Raw genomic sequence first — 18272 nt, 5'->3', positions numbered from 1 at the left:
AATTTGGTATTATTATATTATATTATGCTGTATTATTTGAATTAGCCATTATTTATCTAAATAATACACTTTGATAGGATATTTAAGTTTTTTAATGTTTTTACAAACCTATTTTTGCAATCATCTTTACTCGTTCCTTCCAGCCATTTTCCATAGAACTAATTATTGAAGTGAGATTTCTAAACTAAATGATGTGCAAATATTTAACACTTCTTTATTTGCATATCTTTTTAAATTTATACAAGTGATTTTACTTGTTTACTTTATACATTTTTAGAATGCATTAATCACACTTTGAGAGATAATGCACAATATTACTCCATTTTTCTGAATGTGTTGCTGATTTTTTAACATGGGTTCTAAAATTTTTCCTGATAATTAATTATTACAATGAAATAAAATTTTGTTCTTTGCTAACCTTTTCTGATAAAATACTACAGTCATTTTTATTTTTTCATTACTATTAAAATGTTCTTCATCTCTAACTTAATTTTTAGCCATTTTTTGCATTTTATGTGATAAGTCACCACATAGAAATATTACAGCCATCCTAATTAAAAATTTATAGTATTACATGTTAAAATCTCAATACAACTTTCTACTGCTTTAGAATATAATTGAAGTATATGCATAACTTTAAATAGTTTTTCACCTTGTCATAACAACATCATGAGCATCACTTCTAATTTTAGAAATGTAAGCGCAATACAAAGAAACTAACCACCTTTATTTGGTTTGTTTTCAAAGGTATTAATTAATCTCCGCAATCCAAATTATGAAAATGGTGATTCTGTTAGTTTCAGGAGTCATTTGGGTTTAATCCAACTTCCTCTGAAAGTAAAAGACATCCCTGAATTGGTAAGTATAAATATTTAAACATAATTTAGTTTATCATCTATGAATATAGAATTACACTAGGATAATCAGAGCTACCTAAAGGACATTATGTTGTTGTTGATGTTGTGTGCTGTTGAGTTGCCTGCGACACATAGCGACCCTATGTACAACAGCTCTAAACCTTGCTCTATCCTGTGCAAATCTCACTCTTCTCCAGCACACCTAACCCCATTCCTGAGTCACAGAATCAATCCACCTCATAGAGGTTCTTCCTCTCCTGCACTTCACCCTCCCAAGCCTGATGTCCCTCTCTAAGGACTGGTCCCTTCTTGCAACATGCCCAAAGTATGTCAGACAAACCTTCAGAATCCTTGCCTCCAGTATAAAGGATATTATACTGAGTTGAAAATCATACAATAAAGACAAATATTATATGAATTCACTATCAACAACTTTATGAAAATTTAGAGAAAGGTTTATATACAGAAATGAACAGTCTTTGATAGTTAACAGGGATGGAAGGAAAGGGAGGGGGAGAGAAAATCAATGATTAGGTCATAGACACTAACATGAAAAGGAAGAGGCAGTATACAATTAGGGAGTGTGCAGGACAGGATCGCTAGAGAAAGGTGAGGTCACAGAGAGGGGCCGGAGAGGTAAGTAAGTAACAAAGGTGCACATGATTTGCAGGATCCTGTACTTCATTAATCACAAGCTGTAAAAGAAAAATAAGGGGTTTGAAATCCTACAGTAGCAGTCTGTACAAAGTGTTATGGCTGATCAGAAGAGGAAGTGGCAGATTCGTAAGAAAGGGAAGTCTTCTCAGATGTATTGTCATTTGTTCAAGGCCTTGAAGGATGCTGAGGAGTGTGCTAGGTAAAGAAGCAGGCAAGGGTACTGTGGAGAAGGCTCAGCATGTGTGTGTGTAGAACTAATTATGCCTTCTTTCTGTCTCAGGGGGACCTTGAGTTCATGTGGGTACGTTCTTAGCTACTGGAGAACTAAAAGCTAATGGCTTAATTATCAAGAAATTATGACTATATAGCAAGAAGATGCACTGCAATCCCGGAGGTGTGCGGTTCAAATCCACCAGTTGCTCTGCTGAAGAAGGAGGAACAATCTCCTCCTGTACCAGTCAGATCTGATTTGACGGTACACACAAAAATAATAAAAAAAAAAATTAAAAAAAGAAATTATGATTATATCTACTAAGAGTGTGATTAGCTCTCCTCTTCCTGCAGACGTTAAGGATAGTTGTTCCTACCTTCCTTTCATTATTTGGCCTGACTGGTCAGTCAGTTGTTCTAACTCCAGAACACATGGTCTATCTTTGACTGTGGCCTGTTGGTTTGAGTATTCAAATTGATCAACTTCACTGATTCCCATGATGGGTTGCTGTAAAATCCAATTTACAATGTTATGTACATGGTTGCTATTGTTGTTATATGCTGTTAGTTGGAATGAACTAAAAGAGCTGACCCTCTAGCAGATTTTTCAGAAGGTCTAAATGCATGGGAAAGGTGGTTGCCTCTCTTTGTTCCATGAAGCAGCTGGTTGATTCCAACTTCCTGCCTTTAGGTAGGAAGTTAGACTCCTTTCCCCATTAGGCTACCCGAGTTTCCTGTTATATAGATTAGACTGTGTTGAAAAGAAATGTTTTGAAACTGAAATCTATTAAATTGGAACTGCTAATTCAGTTCCATGGAGACCACAGATTGGGCCTAGAACTCAATATTGTGGTTCATTAGTTACACAGCCTCTCTGTTATGTGACAGTCATGATGCTAAGTGCTGAGGGTATACATATATATAAGAGAAGATCCTTCTCTTCCAAGAGCTTGAGGCTAATGGGAAGATAGGCAGCAAAAAAAGCATTCCAGTATGCTGTGATTATTTAATAACAATGTTTAAGGTGATAAAAGAGCATAGAGTTGGATGGACTGTCAAGGAAGACTTCCCCAAAGGCACAATGCCTTGGGTGAGTTTTGAAGTAAATCTAAGATTAAGACCCAGATCTGGTGATGCTGAGTGAAAATTAGCCCAGAACAGTGAAGTAGAAAACAGATGTTGAGAGTTCAGCTTGTGCTTTTAACATGTTCTAGCACTAAGGACAGTGTCCATTGTCCATCTTGATTACAGAACCGCATGGGGAAGTGCTTATTGAACTGAATTTCTTTTTGGGGTATGAAAATCAAACTTGGTGCATAGAGGGAAGTTTCTCTTTAAAAATCGGTAATGTTGGATGCAATCAGCACTTTTCACAAAAATAAAAATCAGATTTAGTTTAATGAATGACACTATAATGGTGATTATATTAAAAATATAGTAAGTGAGGCTGGGTAACTGTCTCATAAGGGACGTTAATAAATCACTTACTTAAAACAGTAATAGGTAATTGGGAAGGATTAAAATCTAATTTTATTTTTTTAGGGAGAAGGAAGTAGGGTTTTAGCAATTAGAAAAGAAACAAAACACTAAAGCAAATATTAATAGAAATATTTAATTACTCAGGGAATAAAAATAATGTGAATGATGTAGGAATTTTACATCTAAAAAATACCAGACACCATGATTACTTTTCCCAGACATTACTGGATAAGTAGAGGAAGTCTGGAGAATAAATTTAATCTATCCTTGTTTTAACGGAGTACTTGAGTCCAGTTCTACCTAAAAATTAAGTTGTCTTAGATATTTGCAGTGTTTATTTTATTAAGAGCTGAATGAAGTACAGTACCATAGAAAGCACAGCTACAGATATAACTATACTGGTAATGTTAGACAGTTTTTAGGAGATAAAATTGACACTTGTTACATATAATGTTAGTGGTAAAAAAAAGAGTACTGAATATACCATCAACTGTTATAGAAACAGATTGATCTTGGAAGAAGTGTAAACATTGTCTTGCATACTTTGGTGAAATTAACAGGATAGAACAATAGAAGTTGGACATTGTGCTTGGAAAAGTAGAGAGTTGGCAAAAAGAATCAAGTCCTTGCCTTAATGAGATGTATTGACACAAGTAGATGTAACAATGAGCTCAAGCTTGGCACCAGTTTTGAGGATAGTACAGAACTGGGCAATATTTTGTTCTTTGTATTAGTCAGAACCAACTTGACAGAGCCTTAACAACAAAAATGTGTTGGTGGCACAGTAGTTAAGTGCTCAGTTGCCCCTCACTAGCTGTTCTGCAATAGAAGGATGTGTCAGTCTGCCATTGTAAAGATCTACAGCCTTGGAACCACTATGGGATGACTCTCCTGTCCTGTTGGGTTTCCATGAATCAGAATTGACTTGACAACAATAGGTATGTAAACTGGGTGAGATGACTGTATGTATTCATGAGCGTATGCATGTGTGTGCTGCAGGAAAGGATTGCACATTAGAGTCATTTACTCAAAAAGCATAGTTATTCCATTCCTTATTGGTAGGGGAAATCTGCTACCTAAACAGAGGCTGTAAATCACTCGAGAGGAGATTGCCTGTATTTCTCCTAAAGAGCAGCTGGTGGATTTGAACAGCTTGCCTCTGGATTGGCAGCACAACTTCTTACCTTCTAGATTACCAGAGTTCTCTACACAAAATAAAGAACTATTTAAAATACGATTTAAAAATAATAGCAGTCCTTGCATTGGTTAAAAGTCACCAGGAAAAAAAAGATGTCACTAAAGGCTGCACACTTGAAGGAATGATTTTTGGTGGCTGTGATACTGATGTGCACATGGTGCACAGTGTTTGGTGGAGCTCCCTGATTAAAACAAGCTCGGAAGCAGGAGTGGCATTCACTTCTGAAATAGCTTGCCTCCAGAAACTCTATGAACTTGGAGAAACAATGAAGTTATATAAATGTTCAGATTTTTCGTTCATAGGGCCGCTATGAGTTGACTCAACAGGACTTAACAACAACAATGGTGAGAATCTGTGGCGTAATCCTGAAGATGCAGGGTTCAAATCCACTAGCTGCTCCATTGGAGAAGAATGGGCATTCTCCTCCCATGTAAGGAGATAACTGCCTCTGAAAACCTACTGGAGGGTCAGCGCTATGGGTTGGTTCCAACTCAATGATAAACAACAACTTTTATAAAATTTTTATTTTAGTGGATGTTTACAGAAAGAATGAGTTTTCATTCATTCACATTTTTTTCTCTCTCCCCAATTCAGTTTTGTAATGTGTATTTTATTTCAGATTGTTAATTGTCATACATATAATGTCTAATCATCCATCCATTCATTTCAGATAGTCCCTTTCTTCTCTTAGTCCAGTGCTATGTTCATTATCTATCCATTCTTTCCCCGCTGCTCCTCCCCTGTATCCATCCTATTTTTAAAACAGTGGTCTTATTCAGTATTTGTCCTTTTCTAACAGAGATATTTCATTCAGCGCAATGTTTCCAGACTCACCCATGTTGTGTTGTGTTATGTTTAACAAGCACATTATTTTTCACCACTGTGTAATATTCTATTGTGTGGATGTACAGCAAGGTTTCTATCCATTTGTAAATGGGCACTTGAGCTGCTTCGATTTCTTCACTATTGTAAGTGATGTTGTGATAAACATGGATGTGCATAGATCTGTTTGTGTAATAGCCCTCGTTTATGTAGGATATATTTCAAGTAGTGGGAGAGCTGGGCCAAATAGTATTTCTATTTCCAACTTTTTGAGAACGCAGCAGACTGCCTTCCATAGTGTTGCATTCCCACCAGCAGTGAATGAGTGTCAATCTCTGAATGGCCTTGACATAATTGTTCTTTGCTATCCTGTTGAACTTTGCTATTGTTGCTGGGATGAGATGATACTTCATTGTTGTTTTGATTTACATCTCTCTGATAGCTAGGAATTTTGAACATTTCTTCATGTGTTTGTTGACTGTCTTCATTAAGTAGCTATTCATATCTTGTGCCCATTTTGTAATTGAGCTGTTTGCCTTTACTACAGTTTTACTACTGAAAATAACCCCAACAAGATAGGCGGCATCACACCCCTTGATCTCGAATCCTATTAACACAGCCAGAGGGATCAAGAGAGCATGGTGATAGTACAGTGACAGAAAGGTAGATCAATGGAATATAATCAGGAACCCAGAGATCACTTTTTTCTGTGGGAGCCACCGGGTTGAGAGGAGCATGGCCTTCTCTCCCAGCCATGGTGTGTGCTCGTCCACTGATAATCCGTGTACTCAGAAAAGGGAGAATCATCTGGCAAACATGTTGCTCTGCCAGCTGTGTTCAAGGCTCCCACTCGGCCCGAAAAACAACAGGCAGCCCTATGCCGTCAGCAGATTGGCAGGTCATCAGACCAGTGCTGAGTCTTGGGGTACGGGTAGAGCTGTGGCTCGAATTCCCAGAGTTAGACATGGTGGGACTCATCGCCCTTGCCAAGGTGCTTTTGGAAATATGTGTCGTGGAGGCTGCATGTTTGCACCAACCGAAACTTGGTGGCGTTGGCACGTTAGAGTGAACACAACTCAGAAGCGCTATGCCATCTGCTCCTCCCTGGCTGCCTCGGCCTTGCCTGCACTGTTCATGTCAAAAGGTCATCATCGTACTGAACTTCCTTTGGTAGCTGAAGATAAAGGTGAGGGCTACAAGAAGACCAAGGAGGCTGCCCTGCTTCTTAAGAAACTTGAGGACTGGAATAATATCAAAAAGGTCTGTGCCTCCCAGCGAAAGAGAACTGGCAAAGGTAAAATGAGAAATCGACGTCGCATCCAGTGCTGGGGACCATGCATTATCTATAACAAGGATAATGGTATCATCAAGGCCTTCAGAAATATCCCTGGAATTACTCTGCTTAATGTAAGCAAACTGAACATTTTGAAACTTGCTCCTGGTGGGCATGTGGGCCAATTCTGCATTTGGACTGAAAATGCTTTTCGAAAGTTAGATGAGCTGTATGGCGGAACCAGCTTCCCTCCAGAGCAACTACAACCTTCCCATGCACAAGATGATGAATACAGATCTCAGCAGAAACTTGAAAAGCCCAGAGATGCAGAGGGCCCTCCAAGCACCATGCAAGAAGATTCATCGCAGAGTCTTGAGGAAGAACGCACTGAAAACTGAGAATCATGTTGAAGCTTAATCTGTATGCAAAGACCATGCGCTGAAATACCATTCTTCGCTAGGCCAGGAATCACAGACTCCGGGTGGCTAAGGCGGCTAAAGCACTGGAGGCCAAATCTGTAAGAAGGAGGCTCCTCCAGGCAAGAAGCCTGTGGGAGGGAAGAAGGGAGCAGAGAAAGCTGCTGTTGGTGTGAAGAAGAAGCCCAAGAAGCCTTCAGTGGGAAAGAAGGCTGCAGCCACCGAGAAACCAGCAGTTGCGAAGACACAAGTAGAAAAGAAACCTGCCACAGAGGAAAAGAAGCCTACAGCATAAACTCAAATCCTCCATTGGGACAGCTTATTTTAAATAAATACCTAATCAAAAGGCAGTTAAAAAAAAAAAAAAAGAACCCAGAGATCAACTCATTTACCTGTGGTCAACTGACCTTTGATAAGGAAACAAAATCAGTCAAGTGGGAAAATGACAGTATCTTTAACAAATGATGCTGGCAAAACTGGGAAACTGAAGCAAGATTCACACCTCACACTATACACAAAATCCAACTCAAGGGGAATCAGGGCCCTACAAGAAAAACCAGGCTATAAAGTTCATCGGTGAAAACCTAGGAACAACTCAGGAATCCCTAATCTAAGGCATAAATAGAATTTCAAGTATAATGGAAAAACCTACTACCAGGAGAGGATAAACTAGATTAATGGAATCTTCTAAAAATCAAATCCTTATGCAAATCAAAAAACTTCTCCAACACATTAAAAAGGAAGACCACAGACTAGGAAAAAGTATTTGACAATCACATATCTGATAAGGGACTCATATCTAAAACCCATAGAACAAGAAAAAGGATTATGATATTTTAAAGTTTTTACATAAAATATATATATTAGTTTTTCCTAAATGTTTATGTCTTTCATGTTTATTTCACATGAAAATAGTAAATGTTACATGTTATGTTGTTGCTAGTATACCTGTAGTAAAGAAGCATGTTATTCTATTTTTTTAGATGTGTAAAAATGCTGTCTTTTTTAGATATTTGGATGAAGCAGAGATTTATTTTATATTGTGGTTTTTATTTAAGCTGACATTTACATGAAGGTGATTTTTAAAATAATGTGTATTAAAGTATTTTGGTTAGTTGTTGTTAGGTGCCATTGAGTTGAGTATGACCCGTAGTGACTCTATGAACAACAGATTTGAAGCCTACCCACCTTGTGCCATCCTCACAATCTCTGACACACTTGAGCCCATTGTAGTAGTCACCGGATCAATCCACCTGATGGGCGCTTGGGCTGCTTCCTTCTTTGGTTGAAGGTCTTCCTCTCCTTCGCCGTCCCTCTCTACCTTACCAAGCATGATGTCCTTCTCTAAGGAATAGCCTTTCCTAGCATCCAAAGTTGAGCTGTATGTTAAAAGAGTATGAGTTGCATGTCAAGTCTGTGCATATTATTTTTCAGAAAGAATTCTTTGTAGAACTTGGCTTAAATACAGGACAACTGGGTATAGATGATTCTACACAAGTGCCTCCTGGTAAGTATTTCTTCCTTAGGGCATATAGTTCACGATAAAGTTCTTTTTAGTTTACTTTTTTGCCTTTCTTTGGGTTACAACCAAATATGTAATGGAAACCTGTATTTTATAACTATCAGAGTTCAATTTTATAAGCATTTTTTTATTTGAAAGTTTGCAAAATAACTTTCAAAAGTTATCTGACACGTGTAAATGATTTTGTTTGGAAAATCTGCATTGAGAACACAGGTGTTTCCCTTTTGGAGCTCTGGTGGCCTGGGCCCAAGGGAGCTGCACTGACCAAGTGCATCTGACGTTAGCCTCTCACATGTTTAGAAGTCTTTGGGTGGCTCCAGCAGTAAAGCACTTTATTATTGGCTGGAAGGTTGGCTGTACGATCTACTCAGAGGTGCCTCCAAAGACAGGCCTGGCTATGTATGCAGTTCTACTCTATATCCAGAGGCTTGGAATAGGCTCCACTGCAGCCAACCATATGCGTATGGTCAACATAGGGTCAGCATTAGGAGATACACTTTTTCAAACTGGTTGGACCCATTTACACTCCCACTATCTTTATGTGATAAATCCATTTGCTGCATGTTTTTTTTTTGCATTTTGACTTGCCATTCTTTCATTGTAGCCATTGTGATGCGTAGTATTTCTTTGTAATGATTTGATTTGCATTTCCCTGGTGACTTCACGTGCTTGTGCTTAATCACTTACTCAAATATTTGTTGGCTCTCTCTTTGACTTCTCTGACTCTCTTATCTGTCAAGTTCTTTGATGATTTCTTCTCCCACTTTAAGACTTACTTTTCAATTTCTTAAAGAGTGTCTTTTTAAAAAAAATTATTAATTTTAATAAACATTTACAGAGATTTTGTATTTCATGCATTCTTTGTTGCACTTTTTTCTTTACCCTCCTCCCCCCAGTTCTCTCCTCTCTTTGAAAAGCAAAAGATAAACTTCTTTGTTGGTACACAATCCCACCTTACCTCAACCCCGACCCTGCCCCACTCCCTGCCCAAATGCACTCCACTATGCAACCTTAATTCTGGATTCCTGTGATAGTCATAATATGCTATCATATATCACTTTTAAACTGTTCTTTCCCTCATCTGTTTCAATTCAGTATGTTTGAAATATGGCCTAGTTTATGAGTCTTTTTACATTATAATTGGCACATACTATAAATGAAGTTACTTTTCCTCTAACCTTTTAAAATGGCATTTTTATAGTGGATTTTCACTTATATTGTATTGGGATTTTGCTTAGGCAAATTTTAATAGTAGGTTAAAGTGGAAAGAGGACTATGCAGATGGAGTTGTTGAAAGGGGTTTGTTTTTTATGTTGTAAAATTCTTTAATAAAAAAGCATTCTCCTTCAAAGTCAGTAACAACATTTTGACAGAATCATAAAATTTTAGAGTCAGAATTAGAGATTATGCTATACAACCTAGGCATTTGTCAGGCGAGGTCATGGGGTTTCCCAAGAATCTTTGGCGTTTGTCTCTGAGCATAACAGCAGTTGTTGCAGTGTTAGTAGAATTTTGAGTACTTGGCTACATGTTTTAGTCTTTGTTGTTTTTATTAAGTCCATTGCTGTAGTCACTTTGACAGTCCATCTTACTGAGGGTCATCTTTTTCATTTTCCCTACTTTATCAAGCATGATATTTCTCTAGAACTGGTCTGTCCTGATAAAATGCACAAAGTATGTGAGATGAAGTCTCCTTTTTTGAAAAAAAAAAAATTAATTGTGATTTTAACCTAAGTTTACTGAAAGGTTGGGTTTTCATGCATTCATTGTACATTTTCCTCCCTTCCTCTTTGAGAAATGTTATGTTATATGAAGATACTCTGTTTTGTTTTAATAGCAGGAAAATTAATATATCATTTTTTTCTTCTTACTAAACTTACTTGATTTCCCTTCTACTGTCTGTAAACTTATTAAAAGATACTTTGCTACATATCAGGGTAAATATCTTCCAGTTTTAATAGTTTTGCTCAGCTTTAAAAGTATGTGTACCAGAAAAGAATGCTCAATATTAAAACAACTATGAGATATCATCTCACCCCAGTAAGAATAGCAAAGTTTAACAGAACAGCAAATCTCAAATTCTGGTGAGGTTTGGAGAAACTGGAAAACTTACTCACTGTTGGTGGGAATGTAAAATGGTGCAACCACTATATAAGACTGTATGGCACTTTCTTAAAAAGTTGTAAATAGAAATACCATTTGACCCAGCAATTCCACTCCTGAAAATTAATTTACCCTAAAGAAACCATAACTGCCACCCGAGCAGATACATGCACACACATGTTTATTGCGTCTTTGTTTGCAACAGCAAAGAGTTGGAAACAACCCAAGTGCCCATCAACAAACGAATGGATAGAAAAGCTCTGGTATATTCACACCATGGAATACTATGCAGCATTGAAAATTAAGGAGCTCATGAAATATTATGCAAAACGGATGACCCTGAAGGACATTATGCTGAGTGAAATAGCTCAGTCACGAAAGGACAAATATTGCATAGGGTCACTGTTGTAAAATGGGACTGACATCGGGGTTGAGGGTAGGCAGAGAAGGAGGGGAGGAATGATGTGTACTACATTGAAACAGATGAGGGAGAGAACTGTTTTAAAGGGATATATGATTAAGTATTATTGTCATGACAGGAGTGCAGAATGAAGGCTGCATAGTTAAGTGGACTTGGGGGGAGGGATTGCATAACAGTGAAAGAGTTTTTCTTTTTCTTTTCAAGGAGAAGAGTGAATTGGGGGGAGGGGGCAGGCAGGGAGAAAAGTGCAACAATGAATGACTGGAAACCCTAAGTCTCTGTAAAATTTCATTTAAATTAATAAAAAAATGTAAAAAAATATTCATTAAGTAACTGATAATAATTAGCTGTCTGATAATTTTCTTTTCTTTGAAAATTTTTAGAACTTTTTGAAAATGAACATGTACGTATAGGGCAGAAAGGTAAGCTTTTGATTATATTTATTGCAATTTCTGAAAAATCAGATAGTCCTATGTTAATGTCAGAATGTTGCACTCCAAACTGAACTTTCATCTGTGAAAAGTGAATACCCAAAGCAAGAATAACATTTAATCATGTAGGTAATATAGTGAGGTCTTAATAAAGAGGGGAAATGTATCAGTCAGTTAGGCTTTACCAGTAAAAGTCAGATAAAGACGTACACAGTTGGTTTGTTGAAAGAAAAATAATAAATGCAGGCGCACATTCCCCAATCTTTTCAGCAATAGAATTTCATTTTAAAATCAAGGCGGCTGGTTCTCCCTTCAGTGCACCCACGTCGCTCTCATTAGTGTTAATGGGAATATGCTCTTGCATCAGGAGAAAGTGTATCTGAGCGCTTCCTGATGCCTGATCACAATGGAAGGACTTAATCACCAAGGCAGCTTTTAGTGTTTTCTGGAATAATGTTTCCCTATCTTTTGAAGACATTACCCCCCCCCTTTTATTTTCGTAAATCCTGTATTGTCTTTGGAATGTGTGGTGCAGATAAGTCTTTGTGTTAGGTCGAGATTTCTAGGGCAATTAGACTGTCTGATACCAAACTCCTTTGCTCAATTTTTCCAAAGCAAGCTGCTTTAAAAGACTCGCTTTGTGTGGCAGGATCAGCCAGGGTCTGGATCTCTCAAATCTCGGGCCTTGGGGAATCAGCGTTTCCTTGAGGGCACCTGGCAACAACAGCAGACACACCGTGCATGAAAGCATGTGCTGCTTCTTTTATGTAATGTGGCACCTTTATTTTTTCTGCTAATGTCTTTTTCATTTAGGACAAGATATTTCTCCATGCTTTTTTTAAATAAGAAAATAAGACAGTCTGTTACACAAACAGCGACAGCTGTTTTGCCTGCTTTTTTCTTCCTTCCTTTCTTGTCTTTATGTCCAGTATAAATAGCTGATATTTTTCTTAAAGAGAATAGAAATGAAAACAAAAGGCCACCACGTCAATTTATTAATGTAGCCGCTTAAGTATTTTTGGCTTTCTTAAAGAAGTTATCAGATCTTTTTTGGTTTTAGTGCTTTAAAAGTTCTTGTTTTCTGTTCATTTTGGCAGTTAAGTAATAAGCTACTCAACAGAATAGGCATTTAAAATCCTTGGTAATTTGAATAATTTGTAGCCATAACACTTCACCGTAACATATTACTTGAAAGTACTAGAACATTCATGGTGTAGTAGAATATGCCTAGAAACTTTAGAGTTTTTATAGCTATGAGTTCACTTGATCATAGAATCCAAAATTTATCACATATATGCATCACTAAGTTCAGACTCATAAAGTAAACTCAAGATGCCTGCTTTAACACCTTTTGTCAGTCTACGTGGGGGATAGAAGAGCTCAAGGCTTGTAACATAAAGGGCTGTAAATAGGGGCTACATCAAAATTCAGACTCTTAAAAGAGGTTCTTAAGAAATGACATTATATAAGCTATCCCCAGAGATTTTTTTTTCATAAAAGATTTCAGTGTTGTTTCTTACTTCTGGATTTTTCTGATGTGATTTTAATTTACTTTTGACAGTTCTCGCAGAACAAGATAGTGCTGCGGCTCAACAGTATGTCAGACAAGGAAGCCCCACAGCACTGAGAGCTGAATTGTGGACTCTCATTCTGAACATTTCCAGTCAGCCTGAGGTAAGGAGGAAAAAACCCTCAAAACACATTGCTTTTGAATTGGAACCAACTCACGGCTGACCCTCCAGCAGGTTTTCAGAGGCTGTAAATCACACGGGAAAGGAGTGTTTCTTTTTGCTTCCCCGCAGAGCAGCCAATTGATGGAAACCACCTATCTTTGTGTTGACAGCATACCTCTTTACCTGCTGAGCCAAGGAGGAAAAAAAGGATGGGCCAAATTCGAGTTGTTGATGTTTATTTTTCAAAGATCTGATGTGTCCACATCACAGACCAATTTGTTGATAGCCTACTGATTTAACCTTGGTGCTACTAGGGCTCTTATATTCATTATATTTATGTCTTGGTTTGATATTCACCCCACTTCTTATTTTTAAAATTACTTATTTGGAGTTCAAAAATAAGGTTACCAAATGCTTTGATTACTGTGTGCTTGGAAATTTTTGTTATTAATAATTTATTATGTGGCTGTGTGCTATCAAATCAGAACTGACTGATAGCTGACCCTCCAGTGTGATTTCAGAGGCTGTAAAACTCAATAGCAACTTATTTTTGTTGTGGTTGGTTTTGGGTTTTGTTTTCTTTCTGTTTGATGCTTAGGGCTGCTCGTTGGAGGCAAGGATTCTGAGGCTTTGTCTGACATACTTTGGACATGCTACAAGGAGGGACCAGTCCTTAAAGAAAGACATCATGCTTGGAAAGGAGGAGAGATGGAGAAAGAGAGGGAGACCAATGATGAGATAGATTGATACAGTGACTGGGGAAACGAGGATAGGTGTGTCAGAGATGGTAAAGTTGGCACAGGATAGAGCAGGTTCAGGGCTTTTATACACAGAGTCATTATGAGTCGCAAGCAACTCGATGACACATAACAACAACAACTTAGAAGTGTACCAATCCTTGCCCAAGAAGATGTAATTCCTTCTCCCTGATCTAACTTGTAGATAACTTGCTGGTTTTGTTGTTGTTCTATGACATTAAATTGACTACAACTCATAGCAGCCCTGTGAACAAGAGCTTAACGCTTTGCACTATCCTGTACCGACTTCATAGTTTCTGCCATGCTTAGATTCTTTGCTGTAGCTGCTGTGTCATTCCACCTGGTTGAGGGTCTTCCTTTCTTTCACAGACTCTACTTTTCACAGCATGCTGTCTTCCCAAGGACTACTGCCTTCTAACAACATGCTTAAGCTGAGTGAGAGAAACTTTCACCATCCATCTATCTGAGGAGCACCTGCTTGTACTTATTCGAAGACAGATGTGTCTGTTCTTTTGACAGTACATGGTTTATTCAGTCCTTTTTGCCAACACCAGAGTTCAAAAGGCATCAGTTCTTCTTCAGTCTTCCTTATATGTTGTCCAGCTCTCTTTGACCTCCATATGAAGTGGAGATTGTGGTAATGGTGCAGGATAGGGAAGGTACCACTCTGTGGTTCCTAGGGTTCATTGACTCTTAGCTGACTTACTAGCCCCTAACAGAAACACAAACATAGGAGCTTAAAAGGACTGCTTTTATGTATTTTCTTTGTCACAAATCCCTGTGTCTCCAAAAGATTCACATTTGTCAACATTCACATTAACCACTGATCGTCCATCACTTGGCCATCCTGTGGTGGCTTGCATATTGCTGTGATGCCGGAAGCCAGGCCACCAGTATTTCAAAGACTAGTGAGGTCTTCCACAACAGGCAGGTCTCAGAAGACCTTCCAGACTAAGAAGCAGGACTAGCCATCCATTTTGGAGACAATCTGTTGTCAAGAACTTCTTTAAAGTACTGAAAAGCAAAGACAACAGTTTAAAGACACCCTTGCCAATGCTCCTTTTCTAGTGCACATAAGCATCTCAGATTCAGTTGTCTGGCTACCTTTCTCAGTGCTGCTGCCACTCAGGTGCCACAGTCAGAAATGTGAGGTAATTTCCTTCTTCATTTCTACTTGATTCCTCATCAGTTCCTCATTAATTATTCCTCATCAATTTCTGCTTGATTTACCTCCTAAATATAGATTCAATTCAATTGCTTCTCTATATTCATGCTACACTCACCCTGTTGCAGAACGCTATCATCTCTTGTCTGAATTAAACAACTCTCTACCTGCTTCTTGTCTTCAGCCTTGTTCCCTGCAAATCCTTTGTCAACCCTGCTTTGAAAACTGAAAGCTGGTATCTCAACTGTCCTTCTTAAAACCTTGTAATGATCCATTATTTTAAACTTCATAACATGCCTTTTTTTTGTATGGCCACAATCTAGACAAGAGGTGCGTTTCTGGGTGGGCTAGGAGAAGGCAAGGCTTAGGGAGAAGAAAATATACAATAATGAATAAAAAATAAGTAAATGTTTAAAAAGAGGGATAAAAAATCCCATGCTTTTCCTTTGTTCTGCTCTTTGTTCCATCTGCCTAAAAACTTCTCTTTGTGCCTTTCTCCTCCTCTGACAAGCTCTTGCTTGTACTTCAAGTCTTTTTCTCCAGAAAGCCTTTCCTGGCACCCATATGTGAATTACTGTTGTTGGTAGGTGCCTCTTATGTTTTTCATATGTGAAAAAATATGCCCATATATGTGAGATAAAGCTTTATCATCTTTGCCTCTAAGGAACACTCTTCCTGCACTCTCTCCAAGAAATATTTGGTTATTTTTTTGACTGTCCATGAGATCTTCAATACTCTTTTCCATCAACACAGGTCAAAGGTGCCAATTCTTTTCTGTCATCCTTATTCATTGTCCAGTTCTCAGATGCATAGCAAGTATTTGAAAAGACCATGGCCTGCATTGGGGACCTTTCAGTCTTCAAACTAACATCATTGCTCCTTGGCTAACATCATTGCTTACTGCATCATTGCCACTTTAGGCAGCTCTCTGACAGTGTACCCATCAGTGTCCAGTGCCTCAAATCATCTCATGAGATGGTTTTTAAATTCAGTTGGGATGGGTTTAAGGTCATATTTTGGTTCTGGTGGACTTGTTTGCATTCTCTTCCCCAATATAATATGCCCAGTAGAACATAGAAAAGCCAAAACAAAGGGGAGAAATGCTGAAGTAAGAGAAAGAAAGATTTCAAAGGGCAGCTGGAGAAGGCAGAGTGTTATAGTAAAATGTACAAAGACCTGGAGATAGGAAACCAAAAGGGAAGAGCACATTTGGCGTTTCTCAAACCAAAAGAACTTAGGAACAAAGTCAAGCCTCAAGTTTCAATAATGACAATTTCTACTGAATATCTCTTGGACTACTACTGAAAGAACAAGCCGTTTCAGAGAACATACAAATAGGATGCTTCTTAGAGGCAAGGATGGTGAAACTTAAATTTCATCTCTCATGCTTTGGGAATGTTGTATTCTCTGGTGCTAAAAGTGTAGGTTCTTTTGTTTTTCAGAGGTTGCCTTTTAATAATCATAATTTATTACTCATTTTTACTGTTACATAGCTTTACTAACAGAGTATATGTGGAGTACTGTTAAAAAATATCCTGTTTTGTTACTGATAATGTTACATTTTATGAATGCATATGTATCCTATAGTATAAACTTTATATGTTAATATAAAATGATTTAAAATTAGTTGTAACAGTATAATTTTTATTATCCTGTCCATACTTTTCTTTCATTTTATATGAAAAAAAATGACACCACAAACTATTAAAACAGGAGAAAGCTCGACGGACTGGGAGTTAGTACTAGTCTATGCAGGAGTGGTATCCACTTCCTAAATAACATTCCTCCGGAAACCCTATGAACTTTGATAAATGTCTGTAGTTGTAGAGGGGCTTCAGGACTTTTGTTCATTGAGTCTCTGTGAGTCATACTTGAATTGAAGGCAATCAACAACAACAAGTCTCTCATTAGTTCTCTAATCTTCTCTAATGCAATTCATTTGACTTGACCTCATTATGTGCAGAATACAAGAAGTGCATTAGGTAGTTCTAAGGTCCTTTCCAACTTCTCTGATATGTGTTTCTTTTTTTCTTCTTCTGAATGACTGAAAGGAGATTTTTGTCCGTAACACTATTATAACATAGGCTTAAAGTTATGGATGTTAATTTTTGGCAGCATCTTAAAGATGCATTTCTTTATAGGGGCATGCAGCAAAATTAGAATTTTAATGAACTTACTTGTATTAAAGTATTTATTAATTTTATGTTCCTAATCATGAAGGGCATTTATTATTATAGTTAAGACCATTAAAAATGCAATTATAAGCACATTGTTACTTAGACTGGTAATTAATATTAAGTTCTTCATGACACTTATAATTTGCAATTAATGCACAAATGAATGCCTTCAGTTTGCAGTATATAATACCTACAGAATTATTTTTAGTTTACTTCAGTTTTTTTGTGTCAAATATAAATGTAAACGAAACACTTTAAAATTAAACAATAGTAAATAAAAATCTCTAAAAATGTTCTAAATAGGACATACTTGATGTGTTGTTTTTGCTAGGTGCCATCAAGTTGTGTACAACTAATAATGACCCTGTTGTTGCTGTTTTTATGTGCCGTCGAGTTGTTTGCAACTCATAGCGACCCTATGTACAAGACCCTAAACCCTGCTCTATCCTGTGTCAACCTCACTTTCTCCAACACACCTACTCCCACCACCCCAATCACTGAATCACTCCATCTCATCGAGGTTCTTTGTCTCCTGTGCTGTCCCTCCACTCTCCCAAACATGATGTCCCTTCAAGGACTGGTCCCTCCTTGCAACATGCCCAAAGTACGTCAGACAAAGCTTTAGAATCCTTGACTCCAAGGAGCCGCCTATGAACAACAAATTTGAATACTGTCCCCAACACTCTTGAGCCCATTGCTACAGTCACTGTATCAATCCATCTCATTGAAGGTCTTCCTTTCCTTTACTGATCCTCCACCTTTCCAAGCATGACCCTGGTTGCACTTTTTCCAATAAACATTTGTTTGTTCTTTTGGCAGTCCATGAGATACTTAGCACTCGTCTCCAACACCATAACTCAAAGGCATTGTTTCTTCTTCTAGCACCCACATTCATTAGCCAGCTCTCAGATGCATAGCAGGTGATTGGAAAAACCATGGCTTGAATCAGGCACACATTAGTCTTTAAACGGACATATTTGCACTTCAGGACTTTGGAAAGGGTTGTTGTTGTTGTTATGTGCCGTTGAGTCATTTTCGACTCATAGCGACCCTATGCACAGCAGCCCTAAACCCTGCTCTATCCTGCGCCAACTGCACTGCCTCTGACAC

The 18272-nt window shown here is 37.9% G+C and overlaps 1 protein-coding gene across 2 annotated transcripts in view; it reads left to right on the top strand.

Moving 5' to 3' along the window:
• TBC1D19 (TBC1 domain family, member 19) overlaps window positions 1-18272 on the top strand; it is a 207889-nt gene that overhangs the window by 75483 nt on the left and 114134 nt on the right. For both annotated transcript variants that reach the window (XM_006899261.1, XM_006899262.1), the window contains 4 exons: window positions 748-858; window positions 8347-8419; window positions 11342-11380; window positions 12951-13063. In XM_006899261.1, the coding sequence (XP_006899323.1) occupies window positions 748-858; window positions 8347-8419; window positions 11342-11380; window positions 12951-13063 (336 nt within the window). The remainder of the gene's footprint in view (window positions 1-747; window positions 859-8346; window positions 8420-11341; window positions 11381-12950; window positions 13064-18272) is intronic.

Source organism: Elephantulus edwardii, unplaced genomic scaffold (assembly GCF_000299155.1).
Source record: "Elephantulus edwardii isolate Elephantulus edwardi_28Jun2011 unplaced genomic scaffold, EleEdw1.0 scaffold00250, whole genome shotgun sequence".
Taxonomy (NCBI): Eukaryota; Metazoa; Chordata; class Mammalia; order Macroscelidea; family Macroscelididae; genus Elephantulus; species Elephantulus edwardii.
Note: the sequence above shows the minus strand (reverse complement) of the source record. Positions and strands in the feature narration are given on the sequence as shown.